Raw genomic sequence first — 21,107 nt, 5'->3', positions numbered from 1 at the left:
TGCTTAATAAATGCACATTGAATGAATGAATTCAGGCCCTCACTATTTCTTTCCTTCTTTTTTTTTTTGAGACAGAGTCTCGCTCTGTCACCCAGGCTGGAGTGCAGTGGCGCGATCTCTGCTCACTGCAGCCTCTGCCTCCCCGGTTCAAGCGATTCTTCTGTCTCAGCCTCCCGAGTAGCTGGGATTACAGGCACCTGCCACCACACCCGACTAATTTTTGTATTTTTAGTAGAGACGGGGTTTCACCATACTGGCCAGGCTGATCTCAAACTACTGACCTCGTGATCTGCCCGCTTCGGCCTCTCAAAGTGCTGGGATTACAAGCGTGAGCCACCACACCCGGCCCCCTCACTATTTCTTACTTGAACTTGCAGCGATATCCTGATTAGTCAGTCTCTCTGTCTTCATCCTGTATACCCTTCGTAAAATGGGTATACAGATGTGATCAGAGATCTCCTATGTACATCATTCTGTGTAGGTCTCCCTAATGTCAGTAGAGTAAAATTCAAACAATATGACACAGAAGGTTTTCCATTATTTGATTTCTTCTTCTCTTTCTGGACTTGTTTTCTGCCAGTTTCATCTTCCAGTCATTACATACTGCTTGTCTTTAAATCACTGAACTCTATTGCATGTCTCTGCCTGGGCACATGCTGTACACACTGCCTTAAAATGCCTCTCCCCTTTGACCAGCTGCTTACTGCCTTCTCATCATTCAGGACTCAACTTAGAAGTCACCTCCTTTTCAACATTACCTTGTCCTTCTCAATCATGGTTAGACACACTTTTATGTTTCTACTATACCTATTATGTAATTTTGATTATTCTCCCACTGTAATACTAGCATTATGTATTTGTCTTCTGTCCACTAATGACCTAAGCTCTTTATGGGAAGGGAGCATGCTCTGTTTATCATTGTGTTCCTGTTGCCCTGCATAGTAACTGATTCATAGTAGATACATAATAAATATTTGTGGGATAAAACCAAGGAGCCTCAGAATATATCTTACCTGAGACGTGGATTATTCCAAAATATTGACCCAGCTTCTTTTCTGGTAGAAGCAGGGTGAGTTGGAAGAAGAAGATGAGAATCTTCCTATCCAAGAAGTATCCTTTGACCCAGAGAAAGCTCAGTGTTGCCTAGTGGAGAATGGACAGATTTTAACTCATGGCAGTGGAGGGAAAGGATATGGATTGGCATCTACAGGAGTAACTTCTGGGTGCTATCAGTGGAAGGTACGTAGAAAATCTAATTAGTTTTTAGCATTTTGTCTTTTAGTCCTTTTTTTTCCAGGTTCTTATAATAAATGTGTAGAAAGACTGAAAAAAAATGATATGTAAATGTTCTATTATTATGTAAGATAATATAAATGGAAACCAAGTGAAGGATATCCAGGAACTCTGTGCTATTTTTGTAACCCTTATAATTCTAAAGTTATCTCAAAAATTTTAAAAATGGATGTTTAAAATCATGCTATAGCCCTCCCATAAGGAGTCACACAGAACACATTTTCTTCTAGCAATGAAAATGAAGCAAAGCGTGTGATGTTTTTGTCTAGAAAAGCCCATTAGAGATTCAGTGCCCACAATTTTTATAGGGAACTGTTCATATTGGTACCCTCTGCCTGGCATGTACTAAAATTTTAGATTCCCAGAAGGAAAGCTAGTATTTAGCGTAAACCATATTTTGTTCGTACAATCTAGATACAATAAGCCAGCCTATATCAGTTGGGTAAAATTTTTATCAGTATAGGGGACTGTTTACCAGTCAAGTTCCCCCATGCCAGCCAAGGGCCAACATTGCAAGCAGGCATTTCTAAGGATAGTAGTCTCTGTTGTGTTAACTCCTTCTTTTGCACAGTCTACTCCTTTATCTCTTGGGCATGGTGTATATACAGTAAAACTATCAATAGGACCCCATGCAGGGGGATAAGATTGGCCAGTAATATTGACTTCAGTTATGCCTTTTAGGGGTCCTAGACTTAGCCAGTTACAACAGATCTCATTAACCAACAGGTCTATCTTAAAAAGCCATGTGACTTCATTCTTAATCTTTTGTCTTAACTTTTAAAATGTAGATTCATCATCAATTTAGCACCGGACAACTCTGGCCAGTCCAGGACTGAGGTATTATGATAAGGTACACACACAAGAAATATAATCCCTTAGGGCATATGTGTTGCCCTTGGAAACAAAGAATTTATAATGATTAGAGCACCTGTAATCAGAACATATAATAGGCAGCACAGGTTAACATGACACCAATGTGACCTGCCCCCATGGGGCCTTCCACTCTGTGCTCCCAGTTCAGTCTGAATAATTAAGTTGAGTCTTGGTTTCAGAGGGACTGTCTGAAAGCAGTCAGTTTTAAAGGATTTTGTTTTCTGTGACATCATTATTCCCGCCTCAAGAGTATGGATGACATCTCAAGGTGTTTTGTGGAAACTGCAGGAGTTGGAGCCACCCACTGTGGTCTTTTGACAGACTTGACAAATTTGATGAGAAGCTCAGCAATCAGTTTGAATTTAAAGTGCTCACAGCAGCTTTCAAGACAAAATTGTTTTGTTTTCTTTTGTGTTTTTGGTTGAGACGGAGTCTCGCTCTGTCGCCCAGGCTGGAGTGCAGTGGTGCGATCTTGGCTCACTGCAACCTCTGCCTCCCGGGTTCAGGCGATTCTTTTGCCTCAGCCTCCCATTTAGCTAGGACTACAGGCGCCTGCCACCACGCCCGGCTAATTTTTTATATTTTTAATAGAGACAGGGTTTTGCCATGTTGGCCAGACTGATCTCGAACTCCTGACCTCAGGTGATCCACTCACCTTGGCTTCCCAAAGTGCTGGGATTACAGGTGTGAGCCACCGCGCCTGGCCCAACATAGATTTTTTTTCCCCACTAGAAGATAGAGAGCTTTTAGGAACAGTTCTGAAAAACAGATCATTAATGCCCTCCCCACTCCTCTATATTTTCCCAAGTCTTGAGTTTTTGTTTTTTCTCTGTATGAAATTGAGTGTCCCATTTAGTAATTACAACTTTAAATTTTTTAATTTTTAAAAATCATTTGTTATTTTTATCTAGACCTTTTGTCCAGAAGGGTTAGATGCAAGAGGAAGAGTTTTCACACAAAAACATTCATTTGCATACAACTTAACCAGAAAGGTTAGGAATCGGCCAGGACAAAATTTCAGTTACAGTTTATTTTTTTCAAAATAGGTTTATAAAACCTTCTACGTCTTTCGTCCTAATCATTTATCCAGTGAGCAGTCTGGAAAAGATCAGTTTCTTCCTGAGAACAGTTTTATTTAGTAAACTGCCTTATTGGTGTGTGGTGTTTATCAGGAGAAAGGTGAGGGATGTAGAGTCAAATGACCAGTCCCTTGTTGCAAACTGCAACTATTCTAGAAAGCTTAACATGTTGGGACATCACCTAGAGGATATTGAGAATACAATCTCTTAAAGAGTGAATGGAAGTATATTGCTCCCAGAAAACACACTCTTTTCGTGGATACCTGCAAGAGACCTGGAGAGTCCAGCCAGCATCCAAGATGTTTTTCAGACTTCGTGGCCCCACAGAGGGGGAGTGTTCCAAATCCACAACAGTCCCAGATTTTGAGTTTTGTTCATTCAGCTTGTGCCTGCTTTTAGCCGAGCATAGCTCACTTTGGGTTGAAATAACCTAGAGCACACAGTGTCAGGTTTTAGCTTATAGTCAGGTCCAGGCAATTAGAATGTGTGAGTTCAGGATTCCAAGCCAGCAGGTTTTTGGGGCAGCAGTTAAATCTAGATGGAGCCAGTTATGGGGGCATGTGCCTATAGTCCCAGTACTTGGAAGGCAGAGGCTGGAGGATTGCTTGAGCCCAGGAGTTTGAAGCCACAGTGAGCTCTGTTTACACTACTGCATGCCAGCCTGGGTAACAGAAAGAGACCCTATCTCTTAAAAACAATAACAAACCCTAGATGGTGTAGGACCTGACGATAGTGTTTTAAGTCCAGGCTTGAAAACAAGGCTTTTCTAAGCTCTGTTTGCTTGTCAATCTTGGAGTCCAAATTGACCCACTCAAAAATATGTACTTAGGCTAGAAAGTCATCAGCCTGTAAGTGTTAGACATATGATTTTATAAGAACTCATTGGCCACTGAATGTTTTTTAAAACTCTAAAAGCATATCTCTATATCTCCATCTAGAGCTTGCCTCTCTTTTATTTTATCTCTGTTTTCCCAGAGGCTCCAATAGGAAAAAATCATAGCAAAAACCCACCAGTTATAGACACTTGTTTTGTTTCCAATATAGAGTTTAAATTCCAGTCCACCCACTGGTGGCAAAAAGCAAGTAAGTTGTGTCCCACTAGTATGTTTTTCTTTTGGAGCTTTCCCTGATCAGGATGAAACTTTAGCATTTATGAAGTTACAAGCTTGTAACATTTTGCATCTTAATTTTTTTTTCTTTTTTTTCTTTTTTTTTTTTTGAGACAGAGTCTAGCTCTGTTGCCCAGGCTGGAGTGCAGCGGCACAAGCTTGGCTCCCTGCAACCTCCGCCTCCCAGTTTCAAGGGATTCTCCTGCCTCAGCCTCCCGAATAGGTGGGACTGGAGGCACGCATCACCATGCCTGGCTAATTTTTGTGTTTTTAGTAGAGATAAGGTTTCACCATGTTGGCCAGGCTGAACTTGAACTCCTGACCTCAAGTGATCTGCCTGCTTCTGCCTCCCAAAATGCTGAAATAACAGGCATGAGCCATCATGCCCAGCCTTTGCATCATTTTTTTTATCATACATCTAGATGTAGTCGCCACAAAATAAAGCTGTTTTTAAAAGTTTTCTTCCTCCCTTCTCACATCTTAAGTTTACTCAAACCTCTAGCAATAAATTTAGCATTTACGAGATAAATTGTGGCAGGGGGAGAACCTGCTGTAGCAATAGCAGCAGCTCAGCTTAAGAAAATAGCTGGAGTAGTTCCTTTCTATTCTTGTTTGTTTGTTTGTTTTTGTATATTTTGTAGAGATGGGGTTCTTGCTCTCTTGCCCAAGGTAGTCTCAAACTCCTGACCTCAAGCAGTCCTCCCTCCTTAGCCTCCCAAAGTGCTAAGATTACAGTTGTGAGCCACTGCACCTACACTCAAAGCTGTCAGGGGTTTTTGAACCCTTTCCCCTCCCACTGGAGGAGAGAGCAACTACAAGCTAATTTTTCTACTCTGGCTCATCTAAAGCCCACTTGTGGGAATGTTTGGGCCCTTTCTCTTCGGGAAAGAAGTTGTTCCTGGAAGAAAGAACAGCACAGTTTTTACCTGAACTGCTCTTTTTTCCTAACTTTAGCTAGCAAGGCCAAGAGCATCCGGGGTAGCAAACCAACTCTCTTGTGGTTGGATTTATCTTAAAAATTGATAGGTAACTTTTGCCCCTCACAACAGATAGCAGCTCACCTTCTGTTTCATACTATGTGTAACTCCATAGCCACCTAGGTACCAGAGTTTTATCTTTTCCTTTCGTCTCTTTTTTCCCAGCAATATTTAACTATATTCTAATGCATCAAGGTTGTTCTAGTGAATCTCATTGCTGCCACTGCTAAGTCGTGAGTCCCCAAGACCACCCTCACATTCAGAGATTCACTAGAAGGACTTGTCAGACTCCACATGTTGATACACTCATGACGGAGACTTATTATAATGATGCAGTAAGGATATACACCCAGATAATAAGGGAAGGACACAGGTGAGGTATAGAAGAATCCATGTACAGGCTTCCTTCTGTTCTCTCCCTGCCATGAGCACAAGTGCACAAGCTTTCCCCAGGAAGAAAAATAACACGTATGTGATGTTTCTAGAGAACCCCATTAGAGATTCAGAACCCAAGGTTTTTACTGGGGGCTGGTCACGTAGACACCTTCAACCTGACATGTACCAACATTTCATACTCCCAGAAGGAGAGCAGCAGGTATTCAGCATAAACCACATTGTGTGTTTAAATGTTCTAGGTCAGTGAGCCACCTTTATCACTTAGGGGAAGTTTTTTTTTTTTTTTTTTTTTTTAATCAGCGTAAGAAACTTCACCAGTCAAATTCCCAGATCCTAGCCAAAGGCCAGTGTTGCAAGCATGCCTTTTTGAAAATAGTAATAGTCCCAACACTTTGGGAGGCCGAGGTGGGAGGATTGCTTGAGGCCAGGAGTTCAAGACCAGACTGTGTAACATAACAAGACCTCATCTCTACAAGAAATAACTAGCCAGGCATGATGGTGTACACCTGTAGTCCTAGTTACTCAGGAGACTGAGGCAGGAGAATTGCTTGAGCCCAGGAATTTGAAGCTTCAGTGAGCCATGATCATGCTATTGTACTCCAGCCTGGGAAACAGAGTGAGACCCCATCTCTTTAGAAAATTAAAAACAAAACAAAACAAAACAATACACCTAGTCTCAGGCTTAATATATTAACTCTTTCTAAACAGAGGTATATGCAAGAGAGTAGTTAAAATCTATATGTAAAGAATTAAAGTTTTCATTAATTTCTGGACTAAACATACTTCTTCAGCTTCATTATTAAGTTGTAAGTTAGAATTGCTTATTTTAAATACTATAGATATTCAAAGGTATTCTAAATGTTCTGCAAGATAAAGAGTAAGTTTGTTTTAAAATCTTTCTAAATTGATGCTATTATTTTCATGTTATTTTTATTTATGCTGAAAAGAACATGTTCCCATAAATGCGTTAGTATTATTTTTAAACATATTTTCAGTATTGGTTAATGCAGTTAATAGTATATAAATAGATTTTTTGAGTATTAATGAATATCCCACTTTTCTTTAGTTTTATATTGTGAAGGAAAACAGAGGGAATGAAGGCACGTGTGTTGGAGTTTCTCGCTGGCCAGTACATGACTTTAATCACCGCACTACCTCGGATATGTGGCTCTATAGGGCCTACAGTGGTAACCTCTATCACAATGGAGAACAGACTCTCACATTGTCCAGCTTTACTCAAGGAGATTTCATTACCTGTGTGTTAGACATGGAAGCCAGGACCATTTCTTTTGGGAAAAATGGAGAGGTACCGACACCCATTCACAAGCATTACATTTTTTTTTTGTTTCTATTTATAGTCAACTCGGTTATTCAAGTGCCACGTATTCAGTTTATAGATTATCTGCTCGTCTCTCCTTTCTCTCTAATACTTTCTGGTTCTTAAAACATTTATTAACAACAAACAGGAAGATAGTAAAACCCCAATAAGATTTTTGAAACAGATGAACACGTTATGATCACTTATTATATGTAGAATTTTCTTGGTTAGCAAGGTTAATTGAGAATTTGATCTAGTAACTTTGGTTCTGTCTCATAAAAGCTTTCAATTCTAATGTGGTTAAATATTGTGAATTAAATTTCTATTTCCTTTTTCTTTTCCTCACTGCTGCCACACTGTAGGAACCCAAATTAGCTTTTGAAGATGTGGATGCAGCAGAGTTGTACCCATGTGTGATGTTCTATAGTAGCAATCCAGGGGAAAAGGTAATGAAGTCTCAAACCTTTATTTAAGAATATTTGTTATTTTATTGTTTAGCATCAGATAGAGTTTATAAATATAATAAGCTATTTCTTCTGCCATTAAAAGTACTTGAGTTAGGTAATCCATTCTTCTAGAAGAAGGTTGCTTTCAGAAATTGATTTTACGATATATTAATATTAAGGCACTATTTCATGTTCTGGCAATTTGAATACAGTGAGTCAACTTTCAAACATATGTGAAGTCACAAGAACTACAAGAACTAGTTTAGGGATAATCTAATTCACTGGCAATTATAGGTATGAGAGAGAAATCTAGAAATAATTTTAAATATAATAAGATGTTATCAGCTGAATAATAGAAGTTCTAGTCATGATGAGGAAACTACCTTTCATTCAGCTAGGGGAATTTTCAGGTGTTGTAGATGGTGTGAATTTGAACTTCATGACAACAGTATTAATAGGATACCCTCCGTTGTAAAGTTTCTCTTTCACCTCATCTAAAACCCAGGCAGAGAAAACCTTTGTGATCTCCCTGTCCTGGTGGGTAGATTTTTTTCCCTACTCCATCCTTTCACTTGGCGGATGCATAGTACAGCTTAAGTCAAGTCTCAAGAATTTCTAGCCATTATGTAGTAGAAAGCTTTCAAGTTATATCATGTATAATATTTCCATAATGAAATTGCTGGACCTGATAAATTCTAACAAAGAAAATTACCTTTTATTCTATGTTTTTAAAAATACATATTTTTAATGTCAAGGAATTATAATTTAAGGCTAGCTGAGAACTGTTTCTTGGACAGCCAGGCAACCAAAACTGAACTGGAGATGAAGTAAAGATGCAGTCCAGTGCCTGATATCATCCTTTGCCCTATGTAGGTTTGCATCCCAAAGTAGTTTCTGTCATCTTCTGGTTCGAATGATGGCCTAGTGCTTTCTGCCATCTGTGAACCTTGAAGAAATTCATTCAGACTTAGACTATGTATCAATCAATTTATTCTATCTAGAAGGCATTTTTGATAAATTTTAGAACCTCTGAGAAACACAATACTTATAGCAGTTAACTTTTTTTTAACATTTACAGCGTGACTGGCAATGTACTAATAAGCACTTTATGTGCATAATCTCATTTAATCTTTAAAATAACTGTAGGAGACAGATGCTATTATTAGTGTCAGGTTTTAAATGAAAAGCTAAGACTTAGAATGATTAAATAATTTCCAAAAATTATACAAAGTTATGATTTGAACCCAAGTTTTGCTCCTCTTTTTACTTCTGTGTCTTATTTGCAATGTGTATCCAGATTGTGACTATTCCAAATGTCTAGATTTATGATTCTACTTTTGCACCCCTTGAGCAATGTAAAATGTCCAGGACTCATCATTCTGGAGTCTTCAGGATGAGAATGAGTATGTCCTTAAGGCTTATTTTACACTAAATTGAGTCAGTCACATACGGCTTGGTCTCTATATTCGTCTTTCAAATTTTCCTAACATCTCTGGAATTCATGAGTTACAGGAAATGTAAATAACAGGGCAGCTTATTCCAGTGGACCATACCACTACTAACTTCAGTGTATCTGTAACATTTCCTTACTCTTTGGGGGCCAGTTGGTATAATTCACATGTGTGAAGAGACCCAAATGCTAGTTCAACATGGGATTCTACATGTTAGAATTTATAGTGACCAAGAAGAACTACTAATAGCACATGTTTTCCACCCTCTTTACTTTTATATAGGTGAAAATTTGTGATATGCAGATGCGTGGCACACCCCGAGACTTACTTCCAGGAGACCCTATTTGTAGTCCAGTAGCAGCAGTGCTGGCTGAGGCCACTATTCAGCTCATCCGTATCCTTCATCGAACGGACCGTTGGACTTACTGCATTAACAAAAAAATGATGGAAAGGCTACACAAAATTAAGATATGTATTAAAGAGTCAGGTCAGAAGCTAAAGAAAAGCCGCTCGGTTCAGAGCCGAGAGGAAAATGAAATGAGAGAGGAGAAGGAGAGCAAAGAGGAGGAGAAAGGTAAACATACTAGGCATGGCCTCGCTGACCTCTCAGAGCCGCAGCTGAGGACTCTTTGTATAGAGGTGTGGCCCGTGCTGGCTGTGATAGGAGGAGTTGATGCTGGTCTTAGAGTTGGAGGTCGATGTGTTCACAAGCAAACTGGGCGCCATGCCACGCTGCTGGGAGTGGTCAAAGAGGGCAGCACGTCTGCCAAGGTCCAATGGGATGAAGCAGAAATTACTATCAGGTATGATCTGTTGAGTTACACTTTTAGCAAACAAATATTTAATGGTGAAATAGGCCATTGCCTGTCGGCAGTGAGTAATTATGTATTTTAGGTGAGCTGCCAGTTAACTTTTAAAAATATTTCTCATGCAGCTAGGTGTTTGTACTGTAATTTCTTAAAGGAGAATTTCCTAAACCCATGTTCTTTGAAATACTAGTGGGTTTTAAAAATACATAGTCTTTTTGTTTTGTTTTGGGGAAAAAATGGTAAGCTCATTAGTTTATATGTTTAACTGGGATTCTTCCAATTTTTCATTTGGATTTTTGCATTTTGATCATTTCTGTTACACACTGGCATAGTAAAAAGCCAGCCAGCTAATCTGTTCATTGCATTTTGTGGTAGCAAGGCTCTGAATATTGGATACAAACGTTTGACGGACTGAAATTAGACTTTGCATTATCTGTAATTTTAAGTATTCCTCCTTTTTATAAAACCACATATTTCTATCCCCTCAATGTAAACATTTTGATTAGATGTGAAAGTTACATTTATTTGACACAAACTGGGTATTTAAAAGCATTTAGGTGTGTTTGCATTCAGAGAGGATTTGTGCAAAGTACAAATTTCATGTTTACAAGGAAATGCAGGTTGAGCATCCCAAATCCAAAAATCCAAAATCCAAAGTGCTCCAATGAATATTTCCATTGAGCATCATGTTGGTGCTCAAAAAGTTTCAGGTTTTCACTCAAAGGAGCTGCTCTTTGGAACATTTCAGATTTGGGATTTTTGGATTTGGAATGCTCAACTGGTAAGTACAATGTAAATATTCCAAAATTTGGGAAAAAAATCTGAAATCCAGAACACTTCTGATCCCATGCATTTTGGATAAGGGATACTCATCCTGTCAAGTATCTTCCTTGATAAGGAGACTCATTTATCTAATGACTCTACATAATTGTATCATTTGAAAATATGGATTTATTGGTGATATTATATAACTGTACATTATGCAGCCCAATGTGATTCCTGTAAAGTTACATGTTGGTATGACATAGAACAATATCTTTTTAAATTTTATTATTTTTTTTTTGAGACGGAGTCTCGCTCTGTCGCCCAGGCTGGAGGGCAATGGCATGATCTTGGCTCACTGCAACTTCTACCTCCCGGGTTCAAGCAATTCTCCCATCTCAGTTTTCCGAGTAGCTGGGATTACAGGCACCCACCATCATGCCTGGCTAATTTTTGTATTTTTGTAGAGACAGGGTTTCACCATGTTACCCAGGTTGGTCTTGAACTCCTGACCTCAAGTGATCCACCTGCCTTGGCCTCCCAAAGTGCTGAGATTACAGGCATGAGCCACCACGCCTGGCTGGAACAATATCTAAAACAGTGATTCTTTGTGGTTTTGGAATGGTACTGTTTCAGAATTTAGTGAATGCTATGGATCATCTTAGCCAAAAAATACATATACATAAACTTTACACACAATTTCAGGGGTTAATGGACTCTGCCTTCCCCTCCATTCTACCAAGCTAAGAAACCAGTGACAACTTCACAGAATGTCATGCAAGTGTCTACCTTTCCTCTCATTCTTTGCCTTGTTTCAGAAAGGATTTATGATGCCTGGTTAAGATGCATGCAGTAGGCTGGGCTTGGTGGCTCACACTTGTAATCCTGGCACTTTGGGAGGCAGAGGCAGGTGGATCACCTGAGGTCAGGAGTTTGAGACCAGCCCGGCCACCATGGCAAAACCTTCTTTCTACTAAAAATACAAAAAATTAGCCAGCTGTAGTGGCGTGCGCCTGTAATCCCAGCTACTCAGGGAGCTAAGGCAGGAGAATCTCTTGAACTCAGTAGACAGAGGTTGCAGTGAGCCGAGATCGCACCACTGCACTGCAGCCTGGGTGACAGAACAAGACTCCGTCTCCAAAAAAAAAAAAAAAAAGATGCATACAGTATAGCAAAATAAGTGAATTAATAAATTAAAACAAGAAAAATGAGCCTAGAGGAAAATAAAATTAGAAAGGTAATATAGAACCAAGATTTAGGTTAGAACAACAAAACTTTATACTGGCAAAAGCTTTTTATTGCATTTTGTATAATTATATCATTCTTAAACTTCAGGAAGTTCTTGCCAATATCAGGAAATATATAATTATATTTTGGCTTAAACTATAGAGGCATTATTTGAGACTACAAAGTAAACTTTTTTATGAAATGAAGTCCTCACTGAAATAAGTTACAAATAACCATTTGTAAACTAGATTTATTATACAAATTTTCTGAATAGCTTACATCAAACGACATCTGACCAACCTCCTGTTTTTGTAAGTAAAGGTACACAGCCACACCCATTTGTTTAGTTGTATCAGTGGCTGCTTTCGCACTATGATGGCAGGGTTGAGTGGTTGCAGCTGAGACTGTGTGCCCTGCAGAGTCTAAAATATTTCCTGTCTGGCCCCTTACAGAAAGTTTGCTAACTCCTGGCGTACATTATATATTAGTGAATATTCTTATTTGAAAGCACATGCACATCTCATTGCTTCTGCATTTAGCATCACATCTCCCCATTTTCTCATAATAGACTCGTTTTTCTCTGTGTTTGTAATGATTTCTCTAGTTTGTGTAAATTATTCTCTGTATTGTGTACATGATGCACCTTATTTTGTCTACATTATTTTCTGTACCTTCCTCCTGTCTTTCCCTCACTTGCTTCTTCCTGTGTCATTCTGATCTTTATTAAAGCTTCCCAACTTTTTGGTCGCCTAGTGATACTCCATTGTATAATCTGGAACCCTGTGAACCATTGCCGTTTGATGTGGCGCGATTCCGAGGCCTGACGGCTTCTGTGCTGCTGGACCTAACATATCTCACTGGCATTCACGAAGACATGGGGAAACAGAGCACCAAACGACATGAAAAGAAACACCGACATGAATCCGAGGAGAAAGGGGATGTTGAGCAGAAACCTGAGAGTGAATCTGCTTTAGATATGCGAACAGGCCTAACATCTGATGACGTCAAAAGTCAGGGTACCACAAGCTCCAAATCAGAAAATGAAATCGCTTCATTTTCTTTAGATCCAACACTGCCAAGTGTGGAGTCCCAACATCAAATAACAGAAGGGAAAAGAAAAAATCATGAACACATGTCCAAAAACCATGACGTAGCCCAGTCAGAAATCAGAGCAGTCCAGCTGTCCTATCTTTACCTCGGTGCTATGAAGTCACTTAGTGCCCTTCTTGGCTGTAGTAAATATGCTGAGCTGTTGCTAATACCAAAAGTTCTGGCTGAAAACGGCCACAACTCAGACTGTGCAAGTTCTCCAGTTGTTCATGAAGACGTGGAGATGCGAGCAGCCCTGCAGTTCTTGATGCGACACATGGTGAAGCGAGCAGTCATGCGGTCACCCATAAAGAGAGCATTGGGATTAGCTGATCTGGAACGAGCGCAAGCCATGATCTATAAATTAGTGGTTCATGGGCTTTTGGAAGACCAGTTTGGGGGCAAAATTAAGCAAGGTATGTTATCTGATTTTTTTTTTTTTTTTTTTTTTTGCTTTTGTGCTGTTGAGATTATGTTCATAATTGTCAGAAGTGATACATTCTGTAAGTGATTTGTAAAAAAAAAAATTTTTTTTGGTCAAAGCAATTTTCACATTTTTTCTTGAAAGGAAAACAGTTCTTTTTTATTATTTTTATATTAGTAATCTTCTGTCTATAATTTTGCTGTTTTAAACCTATACCAGTGTTAGAACACAGCAATTATTACTACATTTTGTAAAACAAAATTTAACTCATACCAAAAAAAGTATTTATTGATCTGACTCAAAATACATAGTATTCTGGCAAGCGCCGTGGCTCATGCCTGTAATCCCAGCACTTTGGGAGGCCGAGGCGGGCAGATCACTTGAGGCCAGGAGTTCTAGACCAGCCTGGCCAACATGGTGAAACCCTGTCTCTACTAAATATACAAAAATTAACTGGGCACAGTGGCGTGTGCCTTTAATCCCAGCTACTCAGGAAGCTAAGGCAGTAGAATCTCTTGAACCTGGGAGGCGGAGGTTACAGTGAGCAGAGATTGTGCCACTGCACTCAAGCCTGGGCAGCTGAGCGAGACCCTGTCTCAAAAAAACAAAACAAAATACATAGTATTCTGATATCTTCTCAGAGACATTTTAAAGGCAATTTTAAAGTCTCTACTTTCATAGGCTGCATATTGCATGTAAAAAAAAAAAAGCTCCTGTTTTATCTTGTATCCTCACATTTGGAGAGAATATGAATGCAGAAATAAAAATGAGATTCGTTCAGTAAATGTTTATTGAGTACCTACTATGTGTTGGGTACTTTCTTAGGTTCTGGAGAGGCAGCAGTTAACAAAACAAAGTCCCTTGCCTTCATGGAGTTTATATTGTTCTTCCTTCTTTCCCTTCTTTCTTCTTTTCCTTTGTACTTATTCCTTTTCTTCTTGTCTTAGCTTAGACAGTAGATAGAGAGAGAGAGAGAGGTACATGGTGTATATAAGTAGGAATGTTAAGATCATGATGATTGTGAAGTAATGTGGCTTTTTATCAAACCTAATAGAATTACTTGTCTTTGTAGCAACTCATATTTTAGTTATGTTTATTTGTAGGCTTCCTTAACAATTAAAAAAATATATAAATACTTTGTAAACTTTTAGACTTGTTAACTAAGTGGGTTTTTTAATGAAATTGTCCTTTTTAAATCGTGAAGTTTCTGTCTCGGTTTTTACTCTTCTTGTATTTACATGCTTTTATCTTTGCCTATTTGTAGATTAAAGATAGGCATCAAAATGAAAGTGTGAAGGAAACACAGTTTTAATGATTGGATACCTTAGAGAACCTCTTATCAGATCTTACAACCAAAAGTGAGACTTTTTTTGTTTTTAAGAGAACCCTCTTCTCTAAAAACAGAAATGTGTAATTACAAGGGCTCATTACAATACTGTCTGTAGAGTCTGGAATTAATAAGTACAATAGTGAATACAAAGATGTATATATGTAAGAATATTTTTTTCTGTCAGTCTTTCATAGAAATCGATGCTTGTGAAATATATTTAGAAACTTTTAAATTAAAAAGGTAGAAGTTTTTTATTCCCACTGTTATTTTTGAAAAAAACAAATCCTTACTACTTTCTTAACCTTTTTTTTGGTTTCTAGAGATTGATCAACAAGCTGAAGAAAGTGACCCTGCCCAGCAGGCACAGACACCAGTTACTACTAGCCCATCAGCCTCAAGCACGACCTCCTTTATGAGCAGCTCTCTGGAGGACACCACAACTGCCACCACTCCAGTCACTGACACAGAAACAGTGCCTGCATCTGAGTCCCCAGGAGTGATGCCTCTTAGTCTTCTCAGGTAGAGAAGTTGACCTTTAATGTCCACCATACTGATGCCTGTGTTTCTGAAGGCACAGTTGTCCTCTTATGAATAGTATGCCTAACTGAATCTTGGTGTTCTAGAGCTAGAAAGAACCTAAGAGATCATATAGTCAAGCTCATTTTACTGAAGTTGGAAATGTCCCTCAGAACTTTAATAACTTACCCAAAACTCACAGCCAATTGGTGGTGATCCCAGGTCTAATCAACTGTGGTGCTGAGCAGCAAGTACTCTAACATTCTCTCTCTTATGATGATCTTTTTTTCCCCTAAGTTTTTGAGTATTTTTTTTCCTCAAAAAGTAAATACTTGTATTTTGAATATTCACCTCCATGAAAATAATTTTCTCTTCTCTGGTTGTTTTCCTTTTAAGCATACTTCTTTAACTGTATTTTTATTCTTAAAATTTCAAGCAAGTCTGCTTTTCAAACGAAAAGGCATGTCTTATGATGCTTCTTCAGCCAACTCTATTTTAATAGGTTTGTAAATTCCAAGTGATGCTTACTTAAATTTCTTTTTGCTTTAATTTGCCAGATGTATATACAAATGAAAACTTTTGAGAGAAGAACCTTCAGGGAGAGACTGTTTTATGAGCTCTCTTAACTATGACTTAAGTGAAATAAGGGAAGCAGAATGGTTAGCCTCCCTTTTTCTTCTTTCTCCTCTTTCCTTAGTTAAGAAGGCATTATCATTTTCACTGTGTAGACTGACATCTTAAACAGTGGAACAGGGGAGTGTCTATTGTAGTGACTCTCAATTTTTGGTGTGCCCAAGAGCCACCTGGGAAACTTTTTAAAGTTCTGGGGCTGTATCCCTCAGCAAGTCTGATTCAGTAGGTCTGGCGGGGCCCATAGTTTACATTTTAATTAAGTTTCCCTAGTGATTCTGATACAGTGGCTTCAGTGTACACTTTGAGAATTACTGCTGTGGTCTTGTGCAGGAGTACAATCCTAGTACCATTTTCAGACCCCACATATCTCCTACTTGTTAGCTCTCTCACTGGAATAACAGTTTCAGGAGGTGTGTCTGTTCAAGGAATAAGGCAGATAGAGGAATAATAGGTTTTTTTTTTTTCTCTCTCTCTTTTTTTTGTTTTAAGAGACAGCATCTCACTCTGTCACTGAGACCGGATTACAGCGGCACAGTCATAGTTCATTGCAGCCTCAAAGTCTTCTAGGTTCAAGCCACCCTCCTGCCTCAGTCTCCTGAGTAGCTGGGACTACAGTACCACCACACCTGGCTAATTTTTTTTTTTTTTTTTTTTTGAGACAAAGTTTCACTCTTGTTACCCAGGCTGGAGTGCAATGGCGCGATCTCGGCTCACCGCAACCTCAGCCTCCTGAGTTAAAGCGATTCTCCTGCCTCAGCCTCCCGAGTAGTTGGGATTACAGGCATGTGCTACCACGCCCGGCTAACTTTTTGTATTTTTAGTAGAGACAGGGTTTCGCCATGTTGGTCAGGCTGGTCTCGAACTCCCAACCTCAGGGGATCTGCCCACCTCAGCCTCCCAAAGTGCTGAGATTACAGGTGTGAGCCACTGCACCTGGCCCCTCGCTAATTTTTTGAAATTTTTTGGTAGAGACAGGATCTTGCTTTGTTGCCCAGGCTTGTCTTGAACTCCTGGCCTCAAGTGATCCTGTGGCCTCAGCCTCCCAAAGTATGCTGGTATTACAGGTGTGAGCCACCATGCTTGCCTGATAGGACATTCTAATATGGTTTTTAATCCCTCTGGCAATTACAGAATTCAAGGCGTCCACACAAGATCGGTAGCACTGTGACTCCTCGTAACCTTTTCAGCTCTGACTAGTGTGGGCATGGGATTCAGTGGTAAAATCATGCCCCCTTGCTCCCATAGGCATTCACCAGGACTTTTGACTCCTCATTTCTTCTGACTTCATTTCCCTGCTATTGGCTGGGACTTCATTAGAGTTGCACTTGGCTCTTAACTGGGCGAACATCATTTAGTAAAGGAAAAACCAGAGAACTATTGCTTCCTGTGTGTATACCATTGTATTACTGACTTGGTAGACAGTACATTTTTGATACTTAGAAGGTTCCTAGTTCTTTTGGACAAATCTAAAGAGCAGTCAGTGTGGATCTTCATGGACTTTATTCTCTAACTACTGTCCACATTTCTCAACTGAAGAGGGGCTCTCCCCCCATACCTTTCCCTGACTGTGCTCCACATTCTCAACGGAGGAGGGGCTGCCTCCCCGTACCTTTCCCCGACTGTGCTGCTGGCATATCATTCATGTACTGTTTTGCAGTTGTGCTAGGTGACTAGACAGTTACCTTTTCTTTCCATAACTTGCCTGTAAACCATTACTTTCAATCCATGTGAATAATTTTATGACTAGCTAGTGAGTTTGTATTAATATTTAAAAGTAACTGCAAGTTACCTATCTTTAAAAGCCTTCTTTGCACTGTAACTATACATACCAAATTACCCCTCTTATCTTGGTATTGTAGTTGAAGGAAAGCTCTGTGAAGGCAGGCATTTTTCATCTATTTTGCTAATGGCTGTATTCCCCCCACCTGCTATGTTGCTGGCATTTTGCTGAAAGAATCATAAGGTTTTATTACATTTGTACTGAAAGTGCTGCATGAGATAATCATTTTTAAAACTAAGGAGTCTTTCTCCCCACACTCCATTAAACTATAGCTAACCTGTTTAGTCTTCCAGGTTGCATATTCTTCTATAAGAAGATTGTGATGTATGTATTATTTCGTAAATTGGATTTTTATGCTAACCACTGTTATTTTCTTAAAGGCAAATGTTCTCTAGTTACCCAACTACCACTGTACTTCCCACACGTCGGGCACAGACTCCTCCAATATCGTCGTTACCAACCTCTCCTTCAGATGAAGTAGGAAGGAGGCAAAGTTTAACTTCTCCTGATTCCCAGTCAGCAAGGCCAGCTAACCGCACAGGTGCGTGTGCTGATATGCACTATGATATCCAAAAGTTGGCATTCCAGATGTGTGGGCCTTTATTACGTAGGCATTGTGTTTTGTCTTCACAGAAGGTAAAACAGTGATTTTAATGAAGGGGAACTGCCCCATTAAACTGAGCTATGATCTTCATGTTGAAGCTGTGGATTGAATTATGGCCATTTTGGAGAGAAATAATGTGCTGTACATTAGTCATATCAGCTCTTCATTTTTCCCAATATAGCCATTTTTAGTGTTGTAAGTTTCCCTCTAAGTACTGCTTTAGCTGCAACCCACACATTTTGAAATGCTGTGTTTTCATTTTCATTTAAAGTACTTTCTAATTTGCCTTTGATGTCTTCTTTGCCCTCTGGACTATTTGGAAGTATGTTATTTAGTTTTCAAATATTTGGGGGATTTTCTAGATATCGTTTTGTTACTGCTTTCTAATTTTATTATTGTCAGAGAACATATCTTGTATAATTTGAATCACTTTAAATTTATTGAGACTTGTCTTATAGCCTAGAATATCATCTGTTGTGGTAAATATTCCAAGTGTACTTGGAAAATATGTGTATTGTGCTGTTGTTGAGTGTTCTATAAATTGTTTAGCAGGCTCAAATTGGTTGATAGTGTTGTCCAAGTCTTCTTTATCCTTTCTGGTTTTTTTGTCTGCTTGTTCTGTCTATTATTGAGAGTGTTGTTGAAATCTGTGATGATAATAGTGGATTTTTCTATTTCCTCTTTTCAGTTTTCAGTTTTTGTTTCATATATTTTAAAGCTGTGTCTTTAGGTTCATAAACATTTAGGATTCTTACATTCTTTTAATGAATAGACCTTTTATTATTATGAAATGCCTTTATCCTTGGCGATATTTTTTTGCCCTGAAATCTGCTTTCTCTGATGTTATAGCCACTCCTGCTTTTAAAAAATTGTTAGGATGGTTTATCTTTACTCATCATTTTACTTTTCATCCATTTGTGTTTCTATATTTAAAATGGGTAAAGGCAGCATGTAGTAGTTAGGTCTTGCTTTTTTTTGTTTGTTTTTAGAGACAGCCTCTTGCTCTGTCACCCGGGCTGGAGTGACCTTGGGTCACTGTAGCCTCAACCTCTTGGGCTCAAGCAGTTCTCCCACCTCAGCTTCCCAAGTAGCTGGGACTACAGGCGCATGCCACCACACCCAGCTAATTTCTGTATTTTTTTGTAGAGACAGGGTCGTACCACCTGGGCTGGTCTCAAAACTCCTGACCTCAAGGGAATCTTGCTTTTTTAAATCCAGTCTGATGTTCTCTACCTTTTAATTGGGGTGTGTATGCCTTTTACATTTAATGTGATCATTGATATGGTTGGTTTTAAATCCACCTTCTTTCTATTTTGTTCCACCTGTTTTTTGTTCTCTTTTGAATTAATTAACTTTCTTTGAATTAAATAAGTTTTATTATTCCATTTTACCTCCTTTGTTGGCTTATTAGCTCTACAGTTGACCCTTGAACATTGCAGGGGTTGCAGCAGCAACCCCCTGAACAGTTGAAAATCTATATATAACTTTTGACTCCATAAAGATGAGAAAATATATTTACTATTCATTAAGTGGAAGTGAATCATCATAAAAGTCTTCATTATACTCATATTCCCATTGAGTAGGCTAGGAAAAGGAGGGACTAGTCTTGCTCTCCCAGGAGTGGCAGAGGCAGAAGAAAATCCACATATAAGTGGACCCGAGCAGTACAAACCCATGTTGTTCAAGGGTCAACTGTACTTCGTTTTATATTTTTAGAGATTACCTTCTGGTTTATAGTATACGTCTTTAATTATCAGAGTCTACCTTAAGGTGATATTGTACCACTTCATATGTAGTTAAAGTAATAATTTTACAACAGGATGATTTTATTTTCCTTTCTCATCATTTATACTTTTGTTATCATACATTTCACTTTTACACATGTTATAAGCTCCATAATAAATTATTATTTGTTTTGGATAGTTTTTATAGCTATATCTTCTAATTCATTCATCTTTTCTTCTGCGTTGTCTAATGTTCTGTTAATGTCCAGTGTATTTTTCTATTCAGACACTATAGTTTCATCGGTAGACATTTGATTTGTTTTTTTTTAATCTCATCTTCCATGTCTATTTCACATGCTCAGTCTTTCCTCTAACTTACTGAATACATGGAATAATAGTTGATTCTCATTATTAGCAATAGTTATGTTCTAAAAGGTCATTATGAACACTGAATTAGCAAATACTGAACCATTGCTTCTAGGAGAAATACAGAGTTAAGTTCCTGTGAACTTCTAGTTACATTTCCACCATCTGATCAGTATACTGTATAATCTTGTTTTATGCATCTTTCTGTTTAAAGATACCACGTTTCATATATACTGTTTATTCACTAACATTGAGCTTATGGCCACCAACACTATAGCTCATCATGAATGAAGCTTATCTAACATATGTATTTTCTTCATAAGGCACATTACAGCTTCCTTGTGCTTAGAAACACTAGACAGCACTTTAGCACTATGGTTGGGGCCATTTTAATCAGGGAAATCACTGACCAAAAGCACAAAAATGCAAAGAATGTAGCACTAAATAGACTATGAAAAGGACACTTGTTTTTCACATGAGAGCTGAAACATGAAGGCAGAGCATCACCTTGTTGGACCTCAGCTGTGAACACGTGTTGAGGGACTAAACTTTTTAGTCCCTCTGCATATGTCACAAATGACTACAAAAGTACATGAGTATTGATTTTGAGATTACAAATAAATTTTATTGAGTACACAGATTTACAAATATGGAACTTGGATGAGGAGTGGGTTATTTACATATTCTTGCAGTACCTCTACACAGATCTTTACTAAGTATAACATAAATGGATGTTAGTAAAACTGGGATTACAGGTGTGAGCCACAGTGCCTAGCCACATATTCTGAGTAGAGGAAAATTTCATTAAACTTGGGCAATACTAGGAAATTGAGGACTATGAAGACAATTTTTGCTCACGGTATCTAGTGATATTTAGGTTCTTATTTCTCTTCCTTTTGTC

The 21,107-nt window shown here is 38.7% G+C and overlaps 1 protein-coding gene across 20 annotated transcripts in view; it reads left to right on the top strand.

Moving 5' to 3' along the window:
• Positions 1–21,107, top strand: part of HERC1 (HECT and RLD domain containing E3 ubiquitin protein ligase family member 1) — a 247,610-nt gene that overhangs the window by 148,853 nt on the left and 77,650 nt on the right. For 12 of the 20 annotated variants that reach the window (XR_010137477.1, XR_008514122.2, XM_054532755.2 and 9 more), the window contains 7 exons: positions 1,063–1,239; positions 6,794–7,033; positions 7,408–7,491; positions 9,225–9,745; positions 12,470–13,245; positions 14,904–15,102; positions 17,893–18,053. Coding sequence is in view for 18 of the 20 variants with exons in the window: in XM_054532755.2 (XP_054388730.1) it covers positions 1,063–1,239; positions 6,794–7,033; positions 7,408–7,491; positions 9,225–9,745; positions 12,470–13,245; positions 14,904–15,102; positions 17,893–18,053 (2,158 nt within the window). In the remaining 2 variants the exon portion in view is untranslated. The remainder of the gene's footprint in view (positions 1–1,062; positions 1,240–6,793; positions 7,034–7,407; positions 7,492–9,224; positions 9,746–12,469; positions 13,246–14,903; positions 15,103–17,892; positions 18,054–21,107) is intronic. The other 8 variants (XM_063716684.1, XM_063716683.1, XM_063716680.1 and 5 more) reach the window with 3 other exon arrangements.

This window comes from Pongo abelii, chromosome 16 (assembly GCF_028885655.2).
Source record: "Pongo abelii isolate AG06213 chromosome 16, NHGRI_mPonAbe1-v2.0_pri, whole genome shotgun sequence".
In the NCBI taxonomy this organism is placed as follows: Eukaryota; Metazoa; Chordata; class Mammalia; order Primates; family Hominidae; genus Pongo; species Pongo abelii.
Note: the sequence above shows the minus strand (reverse complement) of the source record. Positions and strands in the feature narration are given on the sequence as shown.